The sequence below is a fragment of the Giraffa tippelskirchi genome, chromosome 5 (genome assembly GCF_054371585.1).
Source record: "Giraffa tippelskirchi isolate mGirTip1 chromosome 5, T2T-mGirTip1v1.2.pri, whole genome shotgun sequence".
Classification (NCBI taxonomy): Eukaryota; Metazoa; Chordata; class Mammalia; order Artiodactyla; family Giraffidae; genus Giraffa; species Giraffa tippelskirchi.
The window spans coordinates 186,729,147-186,755,120 of NC_137279.1; the positions used below are offsets into that span (position 1 = coordinate 186,729,147).

Below are 25,974 nucleotides of genomic sequence, written 5' to 3' on the forward strand. Positions count from 1 at the left end.
CATCTCATCCTCTGTCGTCCCCTTCTATTCCTGCTGTCAATCTCTCCCAGCATCAGGGTCTTTTCCAGTGAATCAGCACTTTCTTTGGGGACCAGCAAATCCCCACATTCAGCTCAGGTCCCACACAGTTGACCAGATTTTCATTCCTCTCTTTTGTGCATGCCTTCTGCTGCCCTGAAGGGACCAAAGCAGCTATCCTGGGCTAGTTCAAGGCATGTGCCCTGGGGTCCCCTGGCCTCTGGGCTCTGTCCCCAGAAGGGACTTCACTCACCTTTAGGTGCGTGGAAAGGCAACTAACAGCCACAGCCAAGGGACTGTTCTGCATCTAAACCTACAAAGGCTCCACATCCCCTCCTCATGCCCCTCCACACCCATGCTCTCCAGGCCCGTGACCCCTGCTGCCACCGGCCGTCACCCCGGTCCTCTCTCTGTGCGATGTCTGTCCCTCATCCCGCAGCTCCATGAGTCCTGCCAACTCTTGAGTCTGCCTTCTGTGACCAGCCTCTGTGGAGAGTCAGGAGAAAGTGGCGGCCTGTGGCATTCCCGCTTTTTGAGCCTAAACTTGGCTTTCAAAGCCAGCCCATCATGGGGTTCTTTAGAAAGAAGGAGGGAGACTGGTCTGGAAGCGGCATGGAGGAGCTGGGAGGACACAGCTGCCTCCCTGCTCCCACCCAGGGTCTGGGCCGAGTCGGGAAGGGGAGGAAAGCCAGGCCTCACCTAGGAGGCTGCAGGGTCTTCCAGGAAGGGCCAGGTTTGCACATGAAGGGGAAGGTGAAGAGGTGTGACGTTTTGCCTACGATATTTCATGGCACGCTGAAGAGGGTTTAGTGAGTAGCAAGTGGGCAAGAAATTGGGAAAACAAAAGGGATTAATGTCCTGACTCAGGAAGTGGGGGTAAACTTTGGGCTTGAGTCTCCCGGTGGTAACATCAATAGTATGTATCAGTTATCTCTGGCTGCGTAACGTCTATCTGAAAATCCACTCCCAGCCGGCAGGCTGGTTCAGGCTGCTGCTTCCTGGGTCTGGGGATTCCTGGCAGCAAGTCCCAGCTGTGGAAGCACTTGCCTGATCTCTGCTTGCTTCACATTTACTGGTGTGCTCTTGGCCCAAGGAAGTCACGTGGCCAAGCCCAGCCTGACCGTGGGAGGCGGGACCCACAAGGCACACAGTCGCAGGGAGGCCATCTCCCAGGTTGCAAGCAGTTCCTCTAGTGCTAATTCTATCATGTTCAATACACATCTAAAATATGTTTTAATACTTATTTGTTTGTGCTGGGTCTCAGTTGCAACACACAGGCTCTCCGATGTGGTTTGCTGTGTGCCGGACTTTTAGTTTCAGCCTGTGGGATCTAGTTCCCTGACCCGGGATCTAACCTGGGCCCCCAGCATTGGGAGCTCAGAGTCTTACGCACTGAATCACCAGGGAAGTCCCCCACATCTAAAGTATTTTAAAAGAACAATTAAAACAAATCCGCTTTTCCACCCTTTAACTACTCTTTTATTTCCACTAAGAATCTGTGGCCCCACACTTGTCCCCCTTCCCTCATCTCCTGCTTCACACGACACTGACCCTCACTGACTTCTTCCTGCCAATGGCCAAGCGCGTTTGAGATGGGGTCCCGCCTCCCCCTTCCGTTCTGTCTTAGTGACGGGGTGCCCTCCTCCTGGCCTGGCTAAGCTTCTCACCTGAGCCCTTTGTTTCATGCCCTCCTTCTCCCCTAGTCCCAGCCTCCCCACTGTCTTGCTTCTCCTCACTCTTTCTCCATCCATCTCCTTGTTGTTTCAAGTTGTCTTTTTGGAGAAAAAAAAAATGATTTTGCTGTTTATGTATTTTTTAAATTTATATTTGGCCGTCCTGGGTCTTCGATGCCATGCGTGGGCTTTCTCTAGTTGCTGTGAGCAGAAGCTAGCCTTCATTGCCGTCCTTGGGCGTCTCATTACAGTGGCTTCTCTTGTTGTGGAGCACTGGCTCTCAGCGCACGGGCTTCAGTAGTTGAGGCACAGGGGCTCAGTAACTGTGGCTCTTGGCCTTTAGTTGCCTGAGGCATGTAGAATCTTCCCAGGCCAGGGATTGAACCCGTGTACCTTGCATTGGCAGGTAGATGCCTATCCACGTACCTCCAGGGAAGTTCTCAAAAGTTGTCTTTCTGATGGTTGTTTGCCAGTGAGCTTTTTTTTTTCCTGTTTATTGGACATCTATTGTATTTCTCTTGTGAATTTTCTGCCCATTCCCTTTGGTTGTTGGAGGGATGGTATGTTTATCTCTTTTTTTTTGTGGCTGATTTGTACATGCTTTATTGAGAAGGATATATCTCTGTTCACTGTCTCCTCAGTCTCCTGTGCTGTGTGTCCTTTTGCCCACTAATGCTGGACATGTCTCGTCATTGGCCTGTCATCCTCATCTCTTCTCAGCCTTCATGTCTTCCTCTGAACCTCCAACATCCTTGTGGCTTCTGCTACCACCTAACATCCTAACTCCAGAGGAGAAGATAAAATCTCCAGCCCTGAGTACTCAGCCAAACGTCTCCATGTAACTCTATCACAAGCACTTAGAACTCTAGACTTCTAGACCCTCTGCTGTTTCTGTTATCCCCTCTAAACATGCTCCGTTGCCTTCCCTTCTCATCTGAGTGCCAAGCTCCTTAAACAAATCATCTATACTCAGTGTCTACTCTTTCATCACCTCCACACTCTCCAGAGGCATTGTGAGTTGGGGGACAATGATGGGCTCAGTGACCCGAAATCCCATCCCACTCTGGGCCGTGAGCTCCTCATCAAGGCAGCAAAGTGCTTAAACCATAAAAAAAACTCCACAGTTCACACACACACAGCAATCTATATATTTAAAAACTCACAAGTCTTTAGGAAAAAAAAAAAACTATTACGGGCATATTTAGCCATGGAGGAGAGGGTCACAGGCTTTCACAGAGACTATCAAGCATGATTGTGGAAGGTAATGGAATAACCATACGAAACCATGAAACTTGTGGAGGTTTCCGTAAGCATCAGTTGATTTCTGCAGTGCGTTCGCCATCCTTGGCGCGACCAGAAGGATCTCTCCTCCCCTGCTCAGAAATTCTTTCCCTCCCCCTGCAGGCAGCACCAGTGACATCATGACCAGTGACCACAGCCCTGTTTTTGCCACATTTGAGGCAGGAGTCACCTCCCAGTTTGTCTCCAAGAACGGTAAGTGGTGGGGGAGTGTCTGTCCCTCTGTCCTCCATGCAGACAGGAGGGCTGGGCGCTCATCTGCTGTTTGCAGCAATCAATTGCCTGCATTAGATAAAGGCTCATCCTTCTGGGCAAGCCCACAGTCTGCACGTTGGGTTCCTTCATGTCCAAACCTCACCATGATTTCAGTCCAGAGCATGTTTCTCTCTTTGGCAAGCGTGCCAGCTTCTTAAAGCCTCAGTTTTAATACAGTCTTTAAAATTGGGAAAAATAAGTGATTCCCAAGATGTGCCACAGATCACAAAGACGTCACCAAAGACGATTCTGGGTGGGACATGGATGAACGCTTATTAGTAATGCGTTTATTTTAAATAAACTTTAAATGCGACTCTTCAAGCAACACCGGTTTTCCATGTAGTCTTGTGATGCACTCTTTTATTTAAATACATTTATTTAAGGTTTTAAAGTAAGTCTATTTAAAGGAAATGTTAAGTCAATATTAGGACAGGTGCGTGGTAGGCGGTAAAAATCGTGAAGATGGGATGCAGATGATTGTGTTTGAGGAAATACTGGAGTAAATAATACTCTATAGATCTGCAGGTAATTTTGCAAATAATCCAGCTCAGCCATGGTTGCCAGGCCAGGCTCATCTGAGCAGAGACCTGGATGTTGTCAGCAGCAATGTCCAGCCCTGGGCCTGGGTGACCAGGGAGCCATGTTGTAACCTCCTCTGCCCACTCCCCACTTCCATGGTCAGCAGACAGTGTGCAAGGCCTAACACAGGTTGGAAAAGCCTGGATTGCTCCTCATCCTTCGTGTCAACGAGGCTGGAACCCTGTCTTCCTGAGACACTCTTGCCCGTGGGCTGTTGGTCTGACATCCATGGCCCCAGCAATGTGACCTCCACTCTCCACACATGCCTTGACCCACCATCCTGTCTCCTTCCTAGTTCTGGCCTCTGTGCCTTTCCAGAATCTTCTACCTCTTGCTGGCTTCCACCCCTCTCTCTGTTCTCTGAGTTCCTGCAGCATTGATAAAGCAGCCCATACATCACACGCTCAGTGAGGACCCTCATCCCATCCCCAGAGTCAGCTTTCCCCTCTGTCCACTGCAACTCAGCACACAGTAGATGTTCACCAACACCGATGACCAGGATTAACGTCTGCCTAAGTGGAGCATGGCCTTGGTGTTGGGTGTTTAAAAAAAAGAGAGAGGAAAGCTAAGTGAAATAAGACAGAGAAACAAGTAGAAGATATACATATGGTATCAATTATATGTGGGGTCTTTATTTAAAAACGCCAGTTTCATATAGAGTACAGTGGTAGTTGCCAGGAGCTGGTGAGGTTGAGAGGGAGGAGAGGTAAGTCAAAGGTTACAGATTTCCAGTTATAAGATGAATGAAGTTCCAGGGCTCTAATATTCCACATGACGACTATAGATAATAATATAGCATTGTACACTTACAATTGGAGAAGGAAATGGCAACCCACTCCAGTGTTCTTGCCTGGAGAATCCCAGGGACAGAGGAGCCTGGTGGGCTGCCGTCTATGGGTCGCACAGAGTCGGACACGACTGAAGTGACTTAGCTTATAGTACATTTAAAATCTGCTGAGGGTAGGTCCTAAGCGTTCTTACCAAAACACATGAATGAACAGTTAATTATGTGAGATGATGGGTGTTATTATCTTGACCTTGGAAATCATTTCACAGTGTTTGTGTGTATCAAATCAGCCTGTTGTTCACTTTAAATATACATGATTATATTTGTCAGTTTGTCTTCAATCAAGGGGAGAAAGAAAGGAAAGCAGGAAGGAGGGGAGGGATAGAGGGAGGGGGTGTGTGTCCTTGCTCTCAGGTGGCTCAGAGTTTGTGCAGAAGGATGGGACACTGTTCACAGTCAGTCTCAGGACCCTCACAAAAGCATCATCTAAAGGAAGACTGCACTTGCAAGTTACCTGGGTACCCGTGAGCGTAGGGAGCTCCGAGTAAGGAAGAGGAGGAACCGTGCCTGGAAGGAAGAGCAGGCCTGCCTCACTGTGTGATCTTAGAAACAAGATACATTTGGGCATCTACCAGCCCTCTTTGCCGGAACCCCTGGGGAGGCCGCGGTGTTAAGGGTGTCACCCCGGGCCTGCACAGCTTTGGTGGCAGAGCTGAGCGTAGAACTCTTCCCTCTGCCCTGCACCAGCTTGGACTCATCAGAGAGGCTGTTACTGGCGTGGGTGGTGGGATTTTAGGGGACACCCTCCCTCTGCTTAGACCTTGGACGTGAGGAGGGAGCTCGCTGTTGCAGGGGTGGAGTGGGCTGGATCAAAGCGCTCCGTCTCCGGACACACTTGGAACCGAACCTCTGCTCTCCCCTGTTCCAGGCCCCGGGACTACCGACAGCCAAGGGCAGATCGAGTTTCTCGGGTGCTACGCTACACTGAAGACCAAGTCCCAGACCAAATTCTACCTGGAGTTCCACTCCAGCTGCTTGGAGAGTACGTGCTCGCTCAACTAACTGCCTTCTGGCGGGGGCGGCGCGGGCAGGGCCCCTTCACCAAAGCCTGGTCCTTGGTGGCGCTTCTCTTCTGTCTCTGGGAAAGCCTTCCTGATGGGCCTCGGTGGGGAGGGGTCAGAGAGTGGGGCTGCGGGTGGACAGTATAAGAGGGGCCCCCAGTGACCTGCGATGCTGCTGCTCCAGGGTCGAGGTGGTCCCTGGTGCACAGACGCACCAGGTGGGCAGCAGGGCAACCGGATCCTCTGCCTGCCCTGCCAGGCGGAGTTTGGCCCACTCGTGGGTCCCCCAAGCCGGGGCTCTGGCGCGACCAGAGAGTCCTGGGCAAAGGTCCGGAGCTCGTGGAGGCCAGCACCGGGATGGGGCAGCTGCTGTTCTTCCCCAGGCTCCCCTCCTCTTTCCTGCCTCTCAGACATCTTTCTCAGCTGGTCTGAGCATCTGAAAACGAGCTAGAGATGGACAGCCTCCCGTCAGCTAGGAGCAGTTCTCACACAACTGGGTTTAGGAAACAGTCTTTCTAGGTGACATTTCTAGGCATATTGTCTAAAGCCGCTCCATGGTGAGGCGGTCTGTGTGGTTTCTAGCTCTCCTCGAGGAGATAGCCTGGACTAGGAAGTGGGGAGTCAACCCCACAATAGCAGGCCCTGTGTGACAGCATGACAGATGCTTCCAGAAGCTGGGAACAAGACATGTGCCTCCTGCTGCAGTGCCGTCCCACCTCCCTTCTTCTGCAGACCGCCTGGGCTCCCCTCCTGGTGACAGATCCGCCTTCTCCCTGAAGTCTTCCCGGGTCCCAGTTCACCGAGCAAGGGCATAGCACTTCCAAAAATGACGAGGATTTTTGTGCGGGTGTTTTTAATAAACTTTCGAGACATTTGCATACATTTCTATGGAAACAGCATGTTGGGAAGCTTAAATTAGCATTTCAAAAGGCTGTTATCTTGAGTGGCGTGGGATGAGCCAGAGCCCCCATGTTTCCTAATCTCCTCCTCGCCTATGATGTGATGATTCCTCCCTTGCCTGGTTTGTGGCAAAGAGGAGCCGAGAGGGAGGGAAATCTCTGAGTCTCCTAAAAATAATTAGACCGTGTTGGCAAATGACCATCCCCTGAATCAAAACAGAATCTCCAGCGAGCTTGGCCCCTCAACGATGCTGTGGCCCCAACAGGTATAAGAGGATGGTGGGTGTCCTCCCTGGTCCTGGTGGAGTGACCTCAGGAGTCTTCTCTGTCTGGTTCTTGGGCCATTGTTCTGAAAACCTGCCTCCTTCTCCCCCCAACAGGTTTCGTCAAGAGTCAGGAAGGAGAAAATGAAGAAGGAAGCGAAGGGGAGTTGGTGGTGAAGTTTGGCGAAACTCTCCCGAAGGTAACTCAACAACAAAGACGATTTTGCGTTCATTAGCCAGAGGTGCTGGCCAGTGGCAGAGCTCCGGCCGGGCAGAAGCGGCTGCCTCTCTTTCAAGGTGGTTTATGACACTCTTTACAGCAGCGGTTAAACGTGGGCCTGCACCTTTTGTTGTTCAGTCGCTCAGTCATGTCTGACTTTGTGACCCCATGAACTGCAGCATGCCAGGCTTCCCTGTCCTTCACTCTCTCCCAGTTCAGTTCAGTTCAGTCGCTCAGTCATGTCTGACTCTTTGCAACCCCATGAATCACAGCACACCAGGCCTCCCTGTCCATCACCAACTCTCGGAGTTTACCCAAACCCATGTCCATCGAGTTAGTGATGCCATCCAACCATCTCATCCTCTGTCATCCCCTTCTCCTCCTGCCCCCAATCCTATCTCCCAGAGCTTGCTCAAACTCCTGTCCATTGAGTGGGTGATACCATCCAACCATCTCATCCTCTGTCGTTCCCTTCTCCTCCTGCCCTCAATCTTTCCTAGCATCAGGGTCTTTTCTAATGAGTCATCTCTTCTCATCAGGTGGCCAAAGTATTGGAGCTTCAAATTCAGCATTAGTCCTTCCAATGAATATTCAGGAATGATTTCCTTTAGGATGGACTGGTTTGATATCCTCGCAGTCCAAGGGACTCTCGAGGGTCTTCTCCAGCACCACAGTTCAAAAGCATCAATTCTGTGGGGCTCAGCCTTCTTTATGGTCCAACTCTCACCCACACCTAGTGGCCCAAATATTCCTAGATGGATTTCAGTTCCCCTAATAGATCCTGGAAGGGGTCTAGAGGGTGTGTCATCTGACCACGTGATTTTACAGAGGAAAGAAGGCAGGTCCCAGAGAGGCTTGTTCATGGTCGCACAGCTGCAGTGACAGACCCAGGACCCACAGCCTGAGGCCCCAGTTCCCCTGCAGTGTTCCTTCTGCTCAGCCCAGGCTCAGAGGATCACACCAAGGAGTAGAGAAAACTGTGTTGGTTCTGGATGCACAGAGGACCTGACCTGTCCTTGGCCCCCAGCAAGCAGAGGGTAGAATTGCAGGCAACCTTAGTGGGAACACATTTGTCTTTATTACAGAAAACTGGGACCCAGCACTGCTTTTGTGATGTTATGTTGATAATGGACATGTCTGGTGTTCACTCTGGAGACACATGGAATAGGACCCTGCTTCTTTATCAGTTAGAAGGGAAGGGGGCGTAGAGGAAGTGTCCAGGGCCGGGCAAGTTTTTCACACAGGGCAGGGGTTTCAGGCCCCCCTGGAAGATTCCCTGGAATGTGATGCCCCAAGTGAGTTTTAAAGGACGGCCTCAGGCTGGTGTGGGCAGGCAGCTCTCAGGCGCCTGGACTCCCCGCACTGGCCTTAACTGTTGATTGGAACCGACCTGTGGACCACACATGAAAAGACCTATGTCGGAGTCCCGAAGTCTTCTAGTCTGGGTATACTTCAGACTGGGGTCCTCCAAGAGGCTGGGGCTTCCCAGGTGGCTCTAGTGGTAAAGAATCCACCTGCCAGTGCAGGGAACGCAGGAGACCCAGGTTTGATCCCAGGGTCTGGAAGATCCCCTGGAGGAGGAAATGGCAACCCACTCCAGTATTCTTGCCTGGAGAATCCCATGGACAGAGGAGCCTGGCGGGTTACAGTCCATGGGATCGCAGTCAGACATGACTGAGCACCCATGCACGCTGCACGCAAGAGGCTGGGGCGGAGCTGACACAGTCCCCATCTGGTGCTGTTTTCAGGACCCAAGTCCCAGTGGCCCTGGGCTCCAAGGCAATGTCCCAGCTCAGCCCCCACCCCGCCCCACCTCACCGTCTCCCGCCGCCCCCAGGAAGCACTCAGACAGCGCGTTTCTTACTTCTGTGAAGTCGGGAACGATGCCAGCATCCCAGTCCCCACGTCCCCGCTCCTGCCCCTCCTGCCTCTGGCCCGTCCTCCCCACCCCACTGCTGCCTCCCAGGGGGCTCCATCCCTCCCTCCTGGCCGAGGGGTCTTTCTGGAGCGCCCGTCTGCTCCTGGCCCCTCTTCCTGCATCCGGTGGGGCCCCTGATGTCAGCTCCTTGGCCTGGCTCCTGGCCCTCTCCTGCTCTCGGTCTCTTCTGCTCCCCCAGCACCTCAGGGGCCCCCTCTGTCACTCCCTCTCCTCACCCTCTGCAACCCCGCCGAGGCACCTGATGAGGCTCCCTGCCCCCCACGAGGTGTCTTGTCCCTCTCAGATCTTCTGTGTTCAGATTCCACCTCCCGCTTCCCCTGCTGCCCGGTGATGATGGTGATGGTGGGGGGTGGGGGGCTCCTCTTCCAGCCTCAGTAGCACCCTGGCCCCGGGGCTGACTTCGAGCCAGCGGTCACTGCGCGTGAGTGAACCAAGTTCTGGGGGCAGCGCTGGAGCCTCAAGAATGGCCCAGAGTTCCCACCGCCATGTCCGGTCACCTGTTCTGGAGCTTTCTGAATAGAGCCCATCCCATCAGTCAACATGGACCCAGAGGCCTGCACTAGGGGGTCTCTTGGTGTCTGTAGAGGGGAGGGAAGGGGGCAGCCTGTGAGTGTTTTCTTAGGCCCCTCTGTGTTGGGGTCCACACGAGGAACAGCCCTCAGCTGGGAAGAAGTCACAGGCAGTAGCTGGCACCCAGGAGCAGGTGGCCTCGCAAAGCCCCTTGCTGTGCTTGTGCCCCCGGCCCTGCCCCATGCCCCCGGCCACACCAGCAGGGACTCGGGGACGGGCTGGAACTTGGGGTCTATGCCTTCCACTTGTTGAGCCACCCTCCAGCAACCCACAGGACCCTCCAGGCCCATCTGGGGGGAGCTCTCCTGCAGGTGGACACAGGTTTCCTCCTTCCCAGATGGAAGGCAGGCCCTGCGGTGCCCCCTTCAATGCAGCCTCCATCCCAGGACGGGGGGCCAAGGGGAGGGCTGCACTCTTGTTGGGAGAGGGGTGCGTTAGGATGTCTGAATATCAGCATGGCCCTGTCCCCACCTTGATCATGGGGTGGGCGGGTGTGGGAAGGGAAGGGAGGCGGTGTGGGTGAAGGCATGTTTGGAATCAGGCTCTCTCCACAGGGCCCCGGGTGCAGTGTAACGGGGTTGTGGGGTCGGAAAGGAAGTTAACCCCACCATACTGGGCAGGGTGGACATACGAGTACCTTCCTTCTCTCTTGGACAGGAAAAGCAGAGATTCGAATTTAAAAAGAACATCTATGTCCCTTTCCCCACACATTCCCGTCTCTCTGGGCTGCCTCCCCTGGCAAGCCTGTCCCCCGCCTGTCCATGCTAACCCATGCTGTTCTCTCTGCAGCTGAAGCCCATCATCTCTGACCCCGAGTACCTGCTGGACCAGCATATCCTGATCAGCATCAAGTCCTCCGACAGCGACGAATCCTACGGTAAGGGTCCTGGGAGAGGTGCTATAGGTACCATACCTGCGATCGAGGCCACCCATGTCAGGGAGAGGAGCTATCTCCTTCACCAAAAAACCCACCAGCTGCCCATCCTGGTCCTGCCAGAGGTACAGTTACCAGGAAGTCATCCTGCCGACCCATCGGGCTCCCGACAGGGACGCACAGCCCCTCCCATCCATGGAGCCTCTCCTATGTCGGATTCCATGCCAGGCGCTTGAAATCCTACTTGACTGATCTTGACACGACCTTGTGAACCAGACACTATCTTCTCCATTAGTCAATAAGCAAACTGAGGCTCAGAGAGGTAAAGTGAGTCACATGGGTGGTAACTGGCTGAGCCCTCATTTGAGCCCAGGTCCACCTGGCACTCCTCAATGCCCAGCCCAGACTGGTTTGAGAAGGCCTGAGGCCCCAACAACTGTCCTCTTAGAGAGACACCATCTTCTAAGATCTTCAGCCTGCCCCTGGCTCCAGCGAGGTGTTAGCGTTGCCCTTGAACTTGGTATGTATAGTGCAGCTAGAGCATGGAGTGAGGGGACAGGTAGCCAAACAGAGGCTGGAGACAAGGAGCCAGATTGGCAGCTCCATACAAGCCAGGTTAGGGGTAAATACCACATCCTGGGGACAGCAGGAAGCCACTGAAGAGTCAAGCAAGATGATAACACAGTCAGCTTTGCAACTTAGAAACTTAGAGTTTGCCACTGCAAACATCCATCAACATGATGGATGTCAATCCTAAAGGAAATCAACCCTGAATATTCATTGGAAGGACTGATGCTGAAGCTGAAACTCCAATACTTTGGCCAGCTGATGCAAAGAACTGATTCATTGGGAAAGATCCTGATGCTGGGAAAGATTGAGGGCAGGAGGAGAAGGGGGTGACAGAGGATGAGATGGTTGGATGGCATCACCGATTCAGTGGACATGAGTTTGAGCAAACTCCGGGAGATAGTGAAGGACAGGGAAGCCTAGTGAGCTGCAGTCCACGGGGTTGCAAAGAGTCGGACATGACTGAGCCACTGAACAACAACAACAACAAAACATGATGGATGAGGGAGCCAGAATGAAAGCGGTGACGGTAAATAAGAGAGAGTTTAAAATTGAGAGGTACTGCGAAGGGACATTGTTTGACCATGGGAATCTGGGGAAGAGGGTGGAGGACGGCCCTGCACTCGTGGTTTGCGTAGCTGAGGTAATGTTTCCATTTCCTGAACTGGGTCAGCTATGGGTAGGAGCAGGAGAAGGAGACTCAGCCAGAGAAGTGGGAGGAAAATGGAAGACTGGGGTCACAGACACCGTCAGAGCTGCTCGGGGGGGGGTGGGGGGGGTGGTTATGACAGCAAACGTGGCTGAGAGATCTGGCCAAATAAAGACTTGCGTCCTGCAGACCGAGAGCCCCGGGGATCATCTCTGGACTTGGGAGAACTGTGTGCGGTGAGGGGGTCAGTGGGGTAAGGAGGCAGAGGGCGTGAGGCCCACCAGCATGTGCAGTGGGGTCCAGGGAGGGTGTCTGTTTCCAGTGGAAGGAATCTGCAGGTGGTTAATGCTGATTGGTAGAAGCTGGGAAGCAGAGAGAGGCTGCAGACAGGAAGGGTGCCCACGTGTGTCTGTTGCCCGCTCTGCAGGCTCTGCCCAGAGCCCTGGGATCTAGGTGCCATCACCACCCTCGTTGCAGAGGTGAGGAAATGAAGTGACTTGTCCAGGGTCACCCAGCAGTGGCAGTGGCTGGGTGACCTTGGACTTGAACCCAGACAGCGCAGCTCTAGAATCGTGCCCTGCACTCCCTCCCACCACAGCACTGGAAAAGAGGGTCCCTGAGCCAGGGCAGGGGTGGGTAGAGCCCGAGGAGTCTGATAGAGCAAAGAAAAAGGATCCACGTGGTGCTTGCGTGTCAAGAGGTTTGCTGACAGGAAACAGGCATGCGGGTCTGAGGCTCCATCTTCTTTTCAAACACTGAGGTCCTCCTTTGTTTCTTTCTCTTGGTGTTCATGCTGACAATTAGCACATCATACTGATGTGCTCAGATGCTCATTCATGTCCGACTCTTTGTGACCCCATGGACTGGAGTCCGCCAGGCTCCTCTGTCCATGAGAGTCTTCAGGCAAGAATACTGGAGTGGGCTGCCATTTCCTCCTCCAGGGGATCTTCCCCACTCAGGGTTTGAACCCATGCCTGTCTCCTGCATTGGCAGGTGGATTCTTTACCACTAGTGCCACCTGGAAGGCCCATCATACTAATAACTAGGAAGAAAAATCATCCATCAGTCTCATATTTATTTGCTTTCTCACTCCAGTGTTCATCCACAGGCACATAGATTTCTATATGAATAATTACCACAGAGATACCAGTTATAGTCTGCTTTCCTCACCTAGTATTAGATAAGACACATTTTCCATGATCCTCCAACCCAGCCTTCATGATGATTGCTTCTAACAGTTTCATAATAGTCCATGAATTTACTGTATCTTCATTTTTTTTGCTAGCTTTCAATCATTTTATGTCCTCATTTTTAAAAGTATTCCTTACTACCACTGTTGAGGCTCTGCCAATTATTTTTGTTAGTGTTATCAATAATGCTGAAATGGAGCTCTTTGTGGATATTTTTATTTTTTATTAAACTACGGTTGATTTACAATGTGTTGGTTTCTGGTGTACAGCAAGTTCATGCAGATATATATTTTGTCATATTGTTCTCCATTATGGTTTATTATAGGATATTGAATATATCTGTCTGTGTTATACAGTATGACTCTATTTATTTCACATGTAGTGCTTTTATCTGCTAATCCCAAACTCCTAGTTTATCCCCTCGGTGCTCCCTTTCCACTTTCGTAACCATGAGTTTGTTTTCTATGTCTCTGAGTCTGTTTCTATTTTGTAAATATGCTGAACAACACTTCAGATTCCATATGTAATATCGTATGATATTTGTCTCTGTCTGACTTACTTCACTCAGTCTGAGAAGCGGTAGGTCCATCCCTATTGCCTCAAATGGCATTATTTCTTTTTCTTACGGCTAATATTCCATTGTTGTATGTACACCACATTCATCTGTTAATGGACATTTAGGTTGCTTCTATGTTGTGGCTATTGTAAATAGTGCTACCATGAACATAGAGGTGAATGTATCTTTTTGAATTAGAGTTTTCTCCTTTCCTCCAGATATATGACCAGGAGTGAGATTGCTGTATCATAAGGCAATTCTATTTTTAGTTGTTGGTTTTTTTTTTTTGTAAGGAAATGCCATACTGTTTTCACAGCGGCTGCACCTATTTACATTCCCACCAACAGTGGACAGGGGTTGCGTTTTCTTCTTTGTGGACATTTTTCAGTCTCCTTCGGCTACATTTATTCTTTTGGATCATCTCTTTAGGACAAGCTCCCATGTTTCCTGGCTAAAGCAACGTGTACATGTGTTTGTAATTCTTGGCCCTCGTCATCAAACTGAGGGCTGTGAAAGCTCCATCTTGCCCTGTTTACCTTCTCGTGTCCAAGTGTACAGGTCTTCCCAGATCCTTACTGGCACTGTTCTTTGCTTCCTAATTCTTTTGCTAGTTTCATGTCTGTGCGAGAGTCCCTTAGTGCTGCCTTAATTTGCATTTTTGATGACTCAGAAGACTGAATTGGTTTTCATTTAGAGTAATGAAATTAACATTTCTTTTTTTGTAGAAAATGTCTGTGGGGTAGTCTGCCCATTACTCTGCTGGAGATTTGATTTTTGAGGCGTTCAGATAAAATACCCTCTGAAGCTGGCTGCACCGAATGGCCTCAGTCCTCTTTCCATTTTTTTTAAATTCCTCTATGCAGAAGTTTTAAACTCTTATATCCTCTTATCTTTCAGTCTTATTTTGTCATTTCTCACACTGCTTCAAACCTTGGGAGGTTATCCTTCTCTCCAGCAATCAGATTAGTATTTAATTCTGGTTTTCTGCTGGATTTTCTATGATTTAATTTCTTGCACCCACTAATCTGCGTGGAGTTCACTGAAGGTTTGAGCTGTTTTCCTCAAATTGCTGAGGAGTTGTTCTGAAAGGTTAGTCCCATCATCCCTGCCTTGGCCACTGCAGCTCTGGGAAGGGGGCTAAATCTCCAGGACAAATGCATGGTGTTTCTCCTGTGAAATGAGGGGGTCTTGACCTGACTACTGTCCCCCCCACCTCCGCAGGCGAGGGCTGCATTGCTCTACGGTTAGAAGCCACGGAAACTCAGCTCCCCATCTACGCACCTCTCACCCACCACGGAGAGATGACGGGTCACTTCCGGGGGGACATTAAGCTGCAGACCTCCCAGGGCAAGATGAGGGAGAAGCTTTACGGTAAGTGGACCTGCCGCCTTCTCAGCACCGCTGGGCAGGGAACAGGCATGGACCATTCCATCTGCTGAGACCTCAGACGAAACGCCAGCCTTGGAGGGGGCCTCAGAGACAATCTGGCCCAACCCTCCATAGGTGCGAGAGTTTCCCTACAGAACTGCAACAGTCCACAGCCTCAGATCACCCTTCCCCGACCCCACTCAACTCACATCTCTAAGGAGGTGAAGCGTGTAGGTTTCCCAGGTCCTCTGCTCTCACTTGAGCCTTCCAGGCCTTGTCACTCCATGTGAACACCTCCGCCAGGACGACCAGGGTTGCGCACAGACCTGCCAATTACTCACAGTCTCTTTCCTGGCTGAGGGGCGAGGGAGATTGAAACCACAGCTGCAGTTGAGATTAGAATTTCCCATGTGGTTCCTGTTCTTCCTCGTGGCCACATGGTGCGCACTCGTATATACACATATGCCCTCATATGTGTCTGCAGCCTGCCCTTCTGGTACCCACCCTGGGCTTCTGCACCTTCTGTATCGCCTTCACGCACCATATGCACCTGGAAGCCCCACTCTCATCCTGAGCACATTTCTTTGGCCCTTCCTGATCCTAATCCCAGCCACCCTCCGTGGCCTTCTCTTCTCTGACAGAGTCCCCTAGCACCTCCTTGAACCTGAACTCAACCTTTCTCTTCCCCCTATTTGCCACTTGCTTACTTTGGCTGGCCATCGGGAGGATGTGTTTATTGTGGCTCAGAAAGGACACCAATGCAGACAAGCTTGGGAGCAAATGCTCATCACCAGTGTTTGCTCACCCCATGTGAAATGCCGGCATCAGAGAGTCATTCCCTATGGGTCTCCAAAGAAAAATCTGCTGATTCCCATTAGGCCAGGCGTCCCCAACCTCTGGGACCTAAGGCGTGATAATCTGAGGTGGAGCTGAGGTATTAATATTAGAAATAAAGTGCACAGTAAGTGTGTACCTGATTCATCTCGAAACCACCACCCCCTTCCCCCGCCCCAGTCTGTAGAAAAACTATCTTCCACGAAACCGATCCCTAGTGCCAAAAAGGCTGGGGGCTCCTGCATTAGGCAAGTTCAGATGTCACATCTCTGAGATGAGAACTGTCACAACTTCACTGTGAGACTATTGAAATGTGGACAAGAGACCTAGTAACATAAAGAGAACACAAGAAAGATGCGAATTTGTAGTTTTCTCTGAACCCTGCATAGATTTTTTGAAACCTAGAAATTAACATGTGTCCTTCTCAATAGTATCCATCCCATTAAAACCTCCCTGCTTGAAATAATAAATGATTTGAGAGGCACAGAGCTGCTCAAAATATGTTAATCAAGTCTGTCTTCCTTCTCAGACAATAGATCATTGTTTTCCTTTTCCTCTTTGCTTTAATTCTTGCTCAAAAGTGCTCAAGTAAGTGTCTAAAATGAGTCAGGCTTTCATTTTATACTTGATGCATGAAATGATCATCTATTAAATGCCACCTCATTTCTCTGTCACAATAGCTCCAAGAGCCAGGTCTTGTCTTTGGCTGGTAGACAGGGAAACTGAGGCACAGAGAGGTTAAGTGATTGGCTGAAGGTCACACACCAAGCCAAGTGGCTGGTCCAAGGTGAAAGCGCAGGTTGAAGCATCTGTAAGTTTGTAAACGTGACGGGGTCCTGCCGCTCACGTGAACAACAAGATAGCAGGACTCGTGTATGCGGACAGTCTGGCAGCCCCTGGTCGTGGAAGGCTCTGGGCATCGAAGGTGCCACCTCCCTTTGGTGTGCCTCTTGGTTCTGCCCTTGGGAGCTCCTTTCCCTTGCAGGATCTAGAACTGAGAGGGACCTGGTATCCCTGCAACCACAACCAGAGTTAGTTATGAAGATGGGGTCCCAGTTCCCCATTAAGCTTGTGAACAGGTTGGCTTTGGGCACTCAGTGCTCTTGCAGCACTACCTCGTTGTATTTCTTTTATTTGGATCTGCCAAGAAATAGCTGCCTGCTTTGTCCCTCGCTGACACCACCGAGATGGAGATGCCGCAGGAAATGACAATTCTGGGTCATACGTGCCCAGTCTCCCAGCCCTGGAGCCGTACAGGCATAACTAATCAACCACCGAACACACACGAGGTCTCAGAATCTGCCCTTAGGCAGCCAGTACTCACTCTCCAGCTTCAGCACCCCAGTGGAAACCTCTGAGCCATCCTGACCCAAACCCTGGGGGCTGCACCCTCACACACTCTCATGTGCTCTTTCCTGGCCCCTTTCTTGCAGACTTTGTGAAGACGGAGCGGGATGAATCCAGTGGACCCAAGTCCCTGAAAAGCCTTACCAACCATGACCCCATGAAGCAGTGGGAACCTGCCAACAGGTAGATTGGGGGGCCGGGGGGTGGGTAAGAGCCAGGGCTTCACTACAAACTAGCCTGGCTTTCTAGACCCAGGACAGGGAGTGGGGAAGCGGAAAGAGAGAAAGCAAGGACTCAGAGGGAAAGAAAGCACCAGCCACAAGAGGCCTGTCCTGCTTCCAGCTCCGAGGCTTCTGACCTCAAACCCCAGGTTCAGGGGAGGTTGGTGTGAATGTGACAAGGCCATGGAGACTCTTCTGCGTTACAAAGTCCAATTCAACCAACACTGAGTACCTCCATGTGTCAGGTTCTAGAGAAACCAAGGCACGTTAGGTGCTGTCCCTGCCTTGGGAAGGCACAGCCTACTAGAAAGACGCCCACTCCAGGAGGAAGCAGCTACAGAGAGGATCACACTGGATGGGTGTCATATTTCCTGAGGACCAAGGACATTAGCAGCTGTGGCTCCAGAGCTAAAAGCCCCCACTTGTTCTAAGGGGGAAAGTCACTGGGGTTGGGGAGAGCCTGAGGAGCCCTGAGGGACATCAAAGGACACTGTCCTCAGACCAGTGCTGCCCCGGAGGAGCCGTGAGGTGTGACTGTGTGTGTCCCCCCCTTCCCCCTACAGGGTCCCTCCATGCAGTAGCTCCGGTATCACCGAAATCATCAACCCCAGCTACATGGGGGTGGGGGCCTTCGGGCACTTGAAGCAGACCCTGTCCCCCGACCAGCAGCCCACTGCCTGGAGCTACGACCAGCCACTCAAGGACTCCGCCCTGGGGCCTGGAAGGGGAGAGAGCCCCCCGACGCCACCCTCCCAACCACCCATATCACCCAAGAAGTTTACATCGTCGACGGCAACCCGGGGCGCCTGCCTGAGGACGCAGGAGTCAAGGTGAGTGTCCTCTTTACCATGACCTCGCCCTTCCCTGGCTTTTCACCACCAGGAAGCCTGGGCCTCGAATAGAAGCCACCTGAGGGTGGGGACGCATGTCCCACTTTGGTCAGACTCACCCTCGGGGCCTAGAACACAGGAGGTTCTTGAGAAATGCATGTGGAATTTCCAGTTTCTACGCTATTGGTGTAAACTGGAAGCGTTTTTTAATTTTTTTTAACATTCATTTATTTGGCTGTGCAAGGTCTTAGTTGCAGCACACTGGATCTTTGGTTGTGACATGCAAACTCTTAGTGGGATCTAGTTCCCTGACCTGAGATCGAGCCTCGGCTCCCTATACTGAGAGTGTGGAGTCTTGGCCACTGGACTACCAGGGAAGTCCCTTGAAAGATTTTTTAAAAAACATGGAGAAAAAAAATTTAAACATACTGCCAAAGAAAATCACAGTCCTATAAAAACAACCTTCATTGAAAAATACATTTCTATAAGCAGTAAACGCCCGTCAACCTCCCACTCCCCGGAGGGCCCTGCAGAGCAGAGATGGGAATTTCCGGGTAGGACTCCCTCCTTAGCTCCAGTTCCCCGGTCTCCTCTCAACCGCGGTGGTTCCTGCTCTCGGGTGCAACTTTCCCTGTGTGCTGTTGAGACCAATTCGAACAAGCAGCAGCTGGAACTGGGAATTCCCAAGGGGAGGAGAGCAGTCAGCCCACAGAGGGAGGGGGTTTGGCTGTGAAACTTCGGGAAAAACCCAGAGGTTAGAGAAGGGTGGCCTGCATCGAGAATTGGTCCAGGTAGCACGTGCCCAGAGGCTGGGAGCCTGGGGGAAGTCCGCACAGCCGCTGCCTTAACCAAGCAAACCCACATGTGCGCCTCCTGCAAAGGCAGGCTCCAGAGCCCTCCAGATTTCCCGTAACCACAGGGTGTCGGAAATTAAAAGTGCAGACCTTAATTAACAATGACTGAAGATGCGCAAAGTATCATCAGCATAGGCTTCTTTGGGGGATGCTGGTACCATTTATGATGGCTTCGGGGGGACCGCTCTGGGTCTGTCTCCCCCTCTCTTGAGGTCCCACGTTCCCCTTGGCATTTTCTGTCGTGAATTCAGAGTCAGCAAAGAGCGTGCTATAGAACATGTTTCCCCTCATCTCCTGCCACTCCCAACACTCTCTCACCGGGCCTGGATGGAGTTTCCTCTGCCTTGAAGGGCAGTTTATAATTCTCTTAAGTTTTGTTCTCTTAAAAAAAAAAAAAACTTGACAGATGAATGGAAGGATGGAAGGGACAGAAGGAAGGAGGACAGGACCGGACAGGGAGGGCTCAGCCTTGTCTGTCTCTATACCTCGATTTTTCACACTTTGTTGATAACATCATGGACTCTAGTCTTTCCGTAAGAAACCCAGAAGGAGAAGCAGCCTAGCTTCCTCTCCTGGAAAAGTGAGAACAAAAGCCACCGTATGGTGGGTCCGGAGGCACCTCTTTGGCAGCCCCGGCAAACAGAAACCAGCACAGGGAACAGGGGGATTGTTCGAGTGAAATGTTGCTAAGTTCCCGAAGTAAATGTCTCTTTGTGTTAACCTCAACACAGCACAAGTTCAAGTTTAAGCACACAGCTGGGAGCACGGTGGCCAGCAGTTCCCTCCTGTTTTACAGGTGTTAGCTTCAGAAAGGGGACATCGTAGATACAGGGTGGGGTGGGTGCTCAGCTTCCTTCTCAGCAAGGAGGTGATTGGAGGCAAGAAGCTGGGAGCTCCCATGCCTGCCTGCAGTCCTCTGCTGCTCCTGACCTCCCACGCGGCCTGAGAGGTTATGAGAAAGGGGGTGTCCCAGTCCTCCTGACACTGCATAACAACCAAGCAGAGTGACCAGCTGTCCCAATTTGCCCAACATTGTCCCCTTCTTTTGCACTAGGAATTCCACATCCCAGGAAACACTTTAAGTCCTGGGCAAACCAGGACGACTGGTCACCCTGGACCGAAGTCATGTGGTTAGAAAGGGGGCTCTCCTTGAGACTCACAGACTTAGAAAATGAACTTATGGTTGCCAGAGGGAAGGGACGGTTAGAGAGTTTGGGATGGACATGAACACACTGCTACATTCAAAACGGATAACCAACAAGGACCTACAGGATAGCACAGGGAACTCTGCTCAATGTTATGTGGCAGCCTGGTTGGAAAGAGGTTTCGGGGAGAATGGATACGTGTATATGTATAGCTAAGTCCCTTTTCTGTCCACCTGAAACTATCAGTTCAGTTCAGTCGCTCACTCGTGTCTGACTCTGCAACCCCATGAATCACAGCATGCCAGGCCTCCCTGTCCATCACCAACTCCTGGAGTTTACCCAAACTCATGTCCATCGAGTCAGTGATGCCATCCAGCCATCTCATCCTCTGTCGTCCCCTTCTCCTCGTGCCCCCAAACCTTCCCAGCATCAGGGTCTTTTCCAATGAGGCAACTCTTCGCATGAGGAGGCCAAAGTATTGGAGTTTCAGCTTCAACATCAGTCCCTCCAATGAACACCCAGGACTGATCTCCTTTAGGATGGACTGGTTGGATCTCCTTGCAGTCCAAAGGACTCTCAAGAGTCTTCTCCAACACCACAGTTCAAAAGCATCAATTCTTCAGCACTCAGCTTTCTTTATAGGCCAACTCTCACATCCATATGTGACTACTGGAAAAACCATAGCCTTGACTAGACGGACCTTTGTTGGGAAAGTAACGTCTCTGCTTTTTAATATGCTGTCTAGGTTGGTCATAACTTTCCTTCCAAGGAGGAAGCGTCTTTTAATTTCATTGCTGCAATCACCATCTGCAGTGATTTTGGAGCCCAAAAAAATAAAGTCTGACACTGTTTCCACTGTTTCCCCATCTATTTGTCATGAAGTCATGGGACCAGATGCCATGATCTTAGTTTTCTGAATGTTGAGCTTTAAGCCAACTTTTTCACTCTCCTCTCTCACTTTCATCAAGAGGCTTTTTAGTTCTTCTTCACTTTCTGCCATAAGGGTGGTGTCATCTGCATATCTGAGGTTACTGAGATTTCTCCCGGCAATCTTGATTCCAGCTTATGCTTCTTCCAGCCCAGCGTTTCTCATGATGTACTCTGCATATAAGTTAAATAAGCAGGGTGACAATATACAGCCTTGACATACTCCTTTTCCTATTTGGAACCAGTCTGTTGTTGCATGTCCAGTTCTAACTGTTGCTTCCTGACCTGCATACAGGTTTCTCAAGAGGCAGGTCAGGTGGTCTGGTATTCCCGTCTCTTTCAGAATTTTCCACAGTTTATTGTGATCCACACAGTCAAAGGCTTTGGCATAGTCAATAAAGCAGAAATAGATGTTTTTCTGGAAGTTCACGGTTTATGTATTGCTGAAGCCTGGCTTGGAGAATTTTGAGCATTACTTTACTAGCGTGTGAGATGAGTGCAATTGTGCAGTAGTTTGAGCATTCTTTGGCATTGCCTTTCTTTGGGATTGGAATGAAAACTGACCTTTTCCAGTCCTGTGGCCACTGCTGAGTTTTCCAAATTTGCTGGCATATTGAGTGCAGCACTTTCACAGCATCATCTTTCAGGATTTGAAATAGCTCAACTGGAATACCATCACCCCCACTAGCTTTGTTCATAGTGATGCTTTCTAAGGCCCACTTGACTTCACATTCCAGGATGTCTGGCTCTAGGTGAGTGATCACACCATCGTGATTATCTGGGTGGTGAAGATCTTTTTTGTACAGTTCTTCTGTGTATTCTTGCCACCTCTTCTTAATATCCTCTGCTTCTATTAGGTCCCTACCATTTCTGTACTTTATCGAGCCCATCTTTGCATGAAATGTTCCCTTGCTATCTCTAATTTTCTTGAAGAGCTCTCTAGTCTTTCCCATTCTGTTGTTTCCCTCTATTTCTTTGCATTGATCACTGAGGAAGGCTTTCTTATCTCTCCTTGCTATTCTTTGGAACTCTGCATTCAAATGGCAATATCTTTCCTTTTCTCCTTTGCTTTTCGCTTCTCTTCTTTTCACAGCTACTTGTAAGGCCTCCTCAGACAGCCGTTTTGCTTTTTTGCATTTCTTTTCCATGGGGATGGTCTTGATCCCTGTCTCCTGCACAGTGTCACAAACCTCTGTCCATAGTTCATCAGGCACTGTGTCTATCAGATCTAGTCCCTTAAATCTATTTTTCACTTCCACTGTATAATCATAAGGGATTTGATTTATGTCATACCTGAATGGTCTAGTGGTTCTCCCTACTTTCTTCAATTTAAGTCTGAATTTGGCAATAAGCAGTTCATGATCTGAGCCATTGTCATCTCCTGGTCTTGTTTTTGCTGACTGTATACAGCTTCTCCATCTTTGGCTGCAAAGAATATAATCAATCTGATTTCAGTGTCGACCATCTGGTGATGTGCATGTGTAGAGTCTTCTCTTGTGCTGTTGGAAGAGGGTATTTGCTATGACTAGTGTGTTCTCTTGGCAAAACTCTATTAGCCTTTGCCCTGCTTCATTCTGTACTCCAAGGCCAAATTTGCCTGTTACTCCAGGTGTTTCTTGACTTCCTACTTTTGCATTCCAGTCCCCTATAATGAAAAGGGCATCTTTTGTGGGCGTTAGTTCTAAAAGGTCTTGTAGGTCTTCATAGAACCGTTCAACTTCAGCGTCTTCAGTGTTACTGATTGGGGCATAGGCTTGGATTACCATGATATTGAATGGTTTGCCTTGGAAACGAACAGAGATCATTCTGTCGTTTTTGAGATTGCATCCAAGTACTGCTGAAACTATCACAACATTGTTAATCAGCTATATCCTAATACAAAATAAAAAGTTTAAACAGAGAAAAAAGAAAAAAAGAGAGAAAGAGGGCTTTTCTCAGACCCTGCTTGGTGCTTTGCTCCTTTAGAAAAGAACAGACTCTGGATCTGAGGAGTGAAGTCATTTGGCCCTAGGAATCCACTCTGTACCCTGGGGATGGGCTGGCTGATTCCACAGCCGTGGCTACTACGGGAGCTGGTTCCTCGTGACTTCCCACCAAGGAATTAAGGACTTTTTAACAGCGGTCTTCCCCAGTTCTCCCCGCCCCCACCAAGCCTTCCCCTCTCTGACAGTGTCAGAATCCCCCTCCTTGAGGGAAGTTTGCTTGCCTGCCCATCTTTGCAATCAGCAAAATGCTTGCATCCAGGGTTGTCTTCCTGGCCCTGCCCCTAATTCTCTGCAAGCAGGATCCTTCCTATCTCATCACTGACAGCGAGCTTCAGGCAGCAGGCCACACACCTTTCTTTTCTCCTTCTGGCCTTTTCATCCGAAACTTCAGGTAAAGTTTCACCCAATGCTGCTTTCATCCTTCTGCCCTTTCCTCCCCAGGCTAACTCAGAGCAGAGGTCTTTGGGGATCCAGAGTGGGTGCTGAGGATGGCCCGGAAGGGAGGGGCGGCCTTCTGCTTAGGCAACTGCTTCCAGGTCTTTCCAAAGAGTAATGAGTGGCAGCCCAATTCTCCGTGTCCCGAAACCCCACATCTTCTTGTCTCGTTGGCCCCAGCGAGAGGATGACATCTCGCCTCTGTCCCCTGCCCGCCTGCTCCCTAAAAAGTCCATTAGCCGTGGCCGTTCAGCAACTTCTGAGCAGCATTTCAGCACATGCTCCATCAGTACAAGGCGTCGTGCCCTGAACGGTTCGGTGTGTTTTCCAAGGGACCCATGTTTTCTTCTCAACAGCTTCCTCATTTTTGCAGAACACAGAACGCGCCCCTGGAAGATCACGCCCCTGGCCAGAAAGCAAAACGTGTCCCCATTCCTGGTTCTCCTGGTTCACTCAGCAGGAAACCACCTCCAGCAAAAGCAGAAGTAAATCAGGAAACACAAACAAAGGAAGCTCTTACCTACCCTGGGGACAGCCTGGACCTCCTTCTCTGTCCATAAATCAGACAGGCCTCTTTTCTCACTACTGGCTTGTTTCCTGACGCATGCATCTCTCGAGGAGGCTTCTAATTTTCAGCATGAACACCCTTGTTTCCTTCTCACTCTGATTGAGGGCATAAAGGAAACCGTGCTCACCAGGAGCTCTCCAGGGAGAGGGCTTTATGCAGAGGAAAGAATCATGTTACTAGGGACTGTGGGTCCCGTGAGCACCGATTTCATCTGGTTCACACCCACCACCTGTGCCAGGGGCAGCGTCTCACACTTGGGGGGCTTCCACGCTTCTGTTAAACCGAGCTTCTGAACTTAGGGCTCTCCAGTAGCACAGGAGGTCACGGAGTGGGCGGCCTGCTTGTTGGTAAGCTTCTGTTCCTCTGCGGCTCAGAGCAGAATTCGCTAGTCCCCCTTGCTCAGTGATGCTCTGGTGTGGACAGTTTTCTATGGTGGGAAACGTCCAAGGGAAGAGTTGAGGCTACCTGTGAGACCATCAGTGTAAGAGTAAGAGTAAGAGTTCCTGCTCCTGTCTCTTTAACCACAGTGTAATTCACATAACATAAAATGAAGCCTAACATTTTTCCAGTGAACAACTAGGTGGCATTAAGTGCCTTCACTGTGTTAAGGCAACCACCACTTCGATCCAGTTCGAAAGGTCTTTATCACCCCAAAGGAAACCCCGCACGCATTCAGCAATCATTCCCCATCTGTGTTTCTTCCCTGTGCGTCCCCTTTCCCACGGTCCAGGCCCAGCGACATAGCGAAGAGCGTGGGGGAACCTTTGCCTCCGGAGGAGCCGCAGCTGACCAAGCCCGAGATGTTTGAGAACCCGCTGTACGGGTCCGTGAGCGCATTCCCGAAGCCGGCTCCCAGGAAAGAGCAGGAGTCCCCAAAGATGCTGCGGAAGGAGCCCCCGCCCTGCCCGGACCCGGGAATCGTGTCACCCAGCATCCTGCTCTCCAAAGCCCAGGAAGCCGAGGGCGGCAAGGGGACCGGCAAGCCGGCGCCCCCTCCCGCCCCCTTCCTCAGCCCCACGCCCCGGGTCCGCTCCTTCACCTGCTCCACCTCCGAGGGCCGTCCGCCGGGCGGGGACAAGAGCCAAGGGAAGCCCAAGGCCCCGGCCGGCTCGCAGGTCCCGGTGCCGGTGCCGGTCCCACTGCCGGTCCCAGTGCCGGTCAAGAGGCCCATCAAACCTTCCAGGTCGGAACTCAGCCAGCCACCCCCGCCCGCCCAGGGGCAGCGGCCGCCCCTCCCAGTCAAGAGCCCGGCCGTCCTGCACCTGCAGCACTCCAAGGGCCGCGACTACCGCGACAACGCCGAGCTGCCCCACCACGCCAAGCACCGGCCAGAGGACGCGCCGCTCAGCCGGACCACCATGCAGGTGCGCTCCGGGCGGGTGGGCAGGCGGGTGAGCATGCGCGGGCGTGATACAGGTGCACGTGGGTGAGCGTGCGTGTGAGTGATACCCCGCCGTGTCCCGGAGTATGTTCAGTGGACCTGCGCGGGCGGTGCATGCGTGCTCTGAGGGTGCCTGCGTGCGCAGGCACCTGCTGCAACCCACCAGGCTAGGAACTTGCTCTGGGGCACGTGGGCTGTCATCCTTGGCCATGTATGCGATAGACCAACCTGACCCAGGAGTGGGTTCCGAGAAACCCTTCCCAGGGAACTGAAAAGGAGAAAGGAGGTGAAGACAGACTTCAAACCCAGCCTGTACCCAAAAATCCCTGCTCCTACAGTTGAAGGGTTAAAGGAGGGGCTGTGGGTAAACTGAGTCCTCTATGTCAGGCCCATAAGAATCAGTTCAGTCACTCAGTCCTATCTGTCTCTTTGCGACCCCATGGACTGCAGCATGCCAGGCTTCCCTGTGTATCACCAACTCCCGGAGCTTGCTCAAATTCATGTCCATCGAGTTGGTGGTGCCATCCAACCATCTCATCCTCTATCGTCTCCTTCTCCTCCTGCCTTCAATCTTTCCCAGCATCAGGGTCTTTTCCAATGAGTCAGTTCTTTGCATCATGTGGCCAAAGTATTGGAGCGTCAGCTTCAGCATCAGTCCTGCCAATGAATATTCAGGACTG

The 25,974-nt window shown here is 51.2% G+C and overlaps 1 protein-coding gene across 1 annotated transcript in view; it reads left to right on the forward strand.

The window, feature by feature from the left end:
• INPP5D (inositol polyphosphate-5-phosphatase D) overlaps positions 1-25,974 on the forward strand; it is a 135,642-nt gene that overhangs the window by 107,791 nt on the left and 1,877 nt on the right. The window contains exons 19-26 of the mRNA XM_081491016.1: positions 3,096-3,185; positions 5,540-5,653; positions 6,952-7,034; positions 10,353-10,440; positions 14,621-14,770; positions 17,035-17,131; positions 17,733-17,999; positions 24,644-25,277. Of these exons, the coding sequence (XP_081347142.1) occupies positions 3,096-3,185; positions 5,540-5,653; positions 6,952-7,034; positions 10,353-10,440; positions 14,621-14,770; positions 17,035-17,131; positions 17,733-17,999; positions 24,644-25,277 (1,523 nt within the window). The remainder of the gene's footprint in view (positions 1-3,095; positions 3,186-5,539; positions 5,654-6,951; positions 7,035-10,352; positions 10,441-14,620; positions 14,771-17,034; positions 17,132-17,732; positions 18,000-24,643; positions 25,278-25,974) is intronic.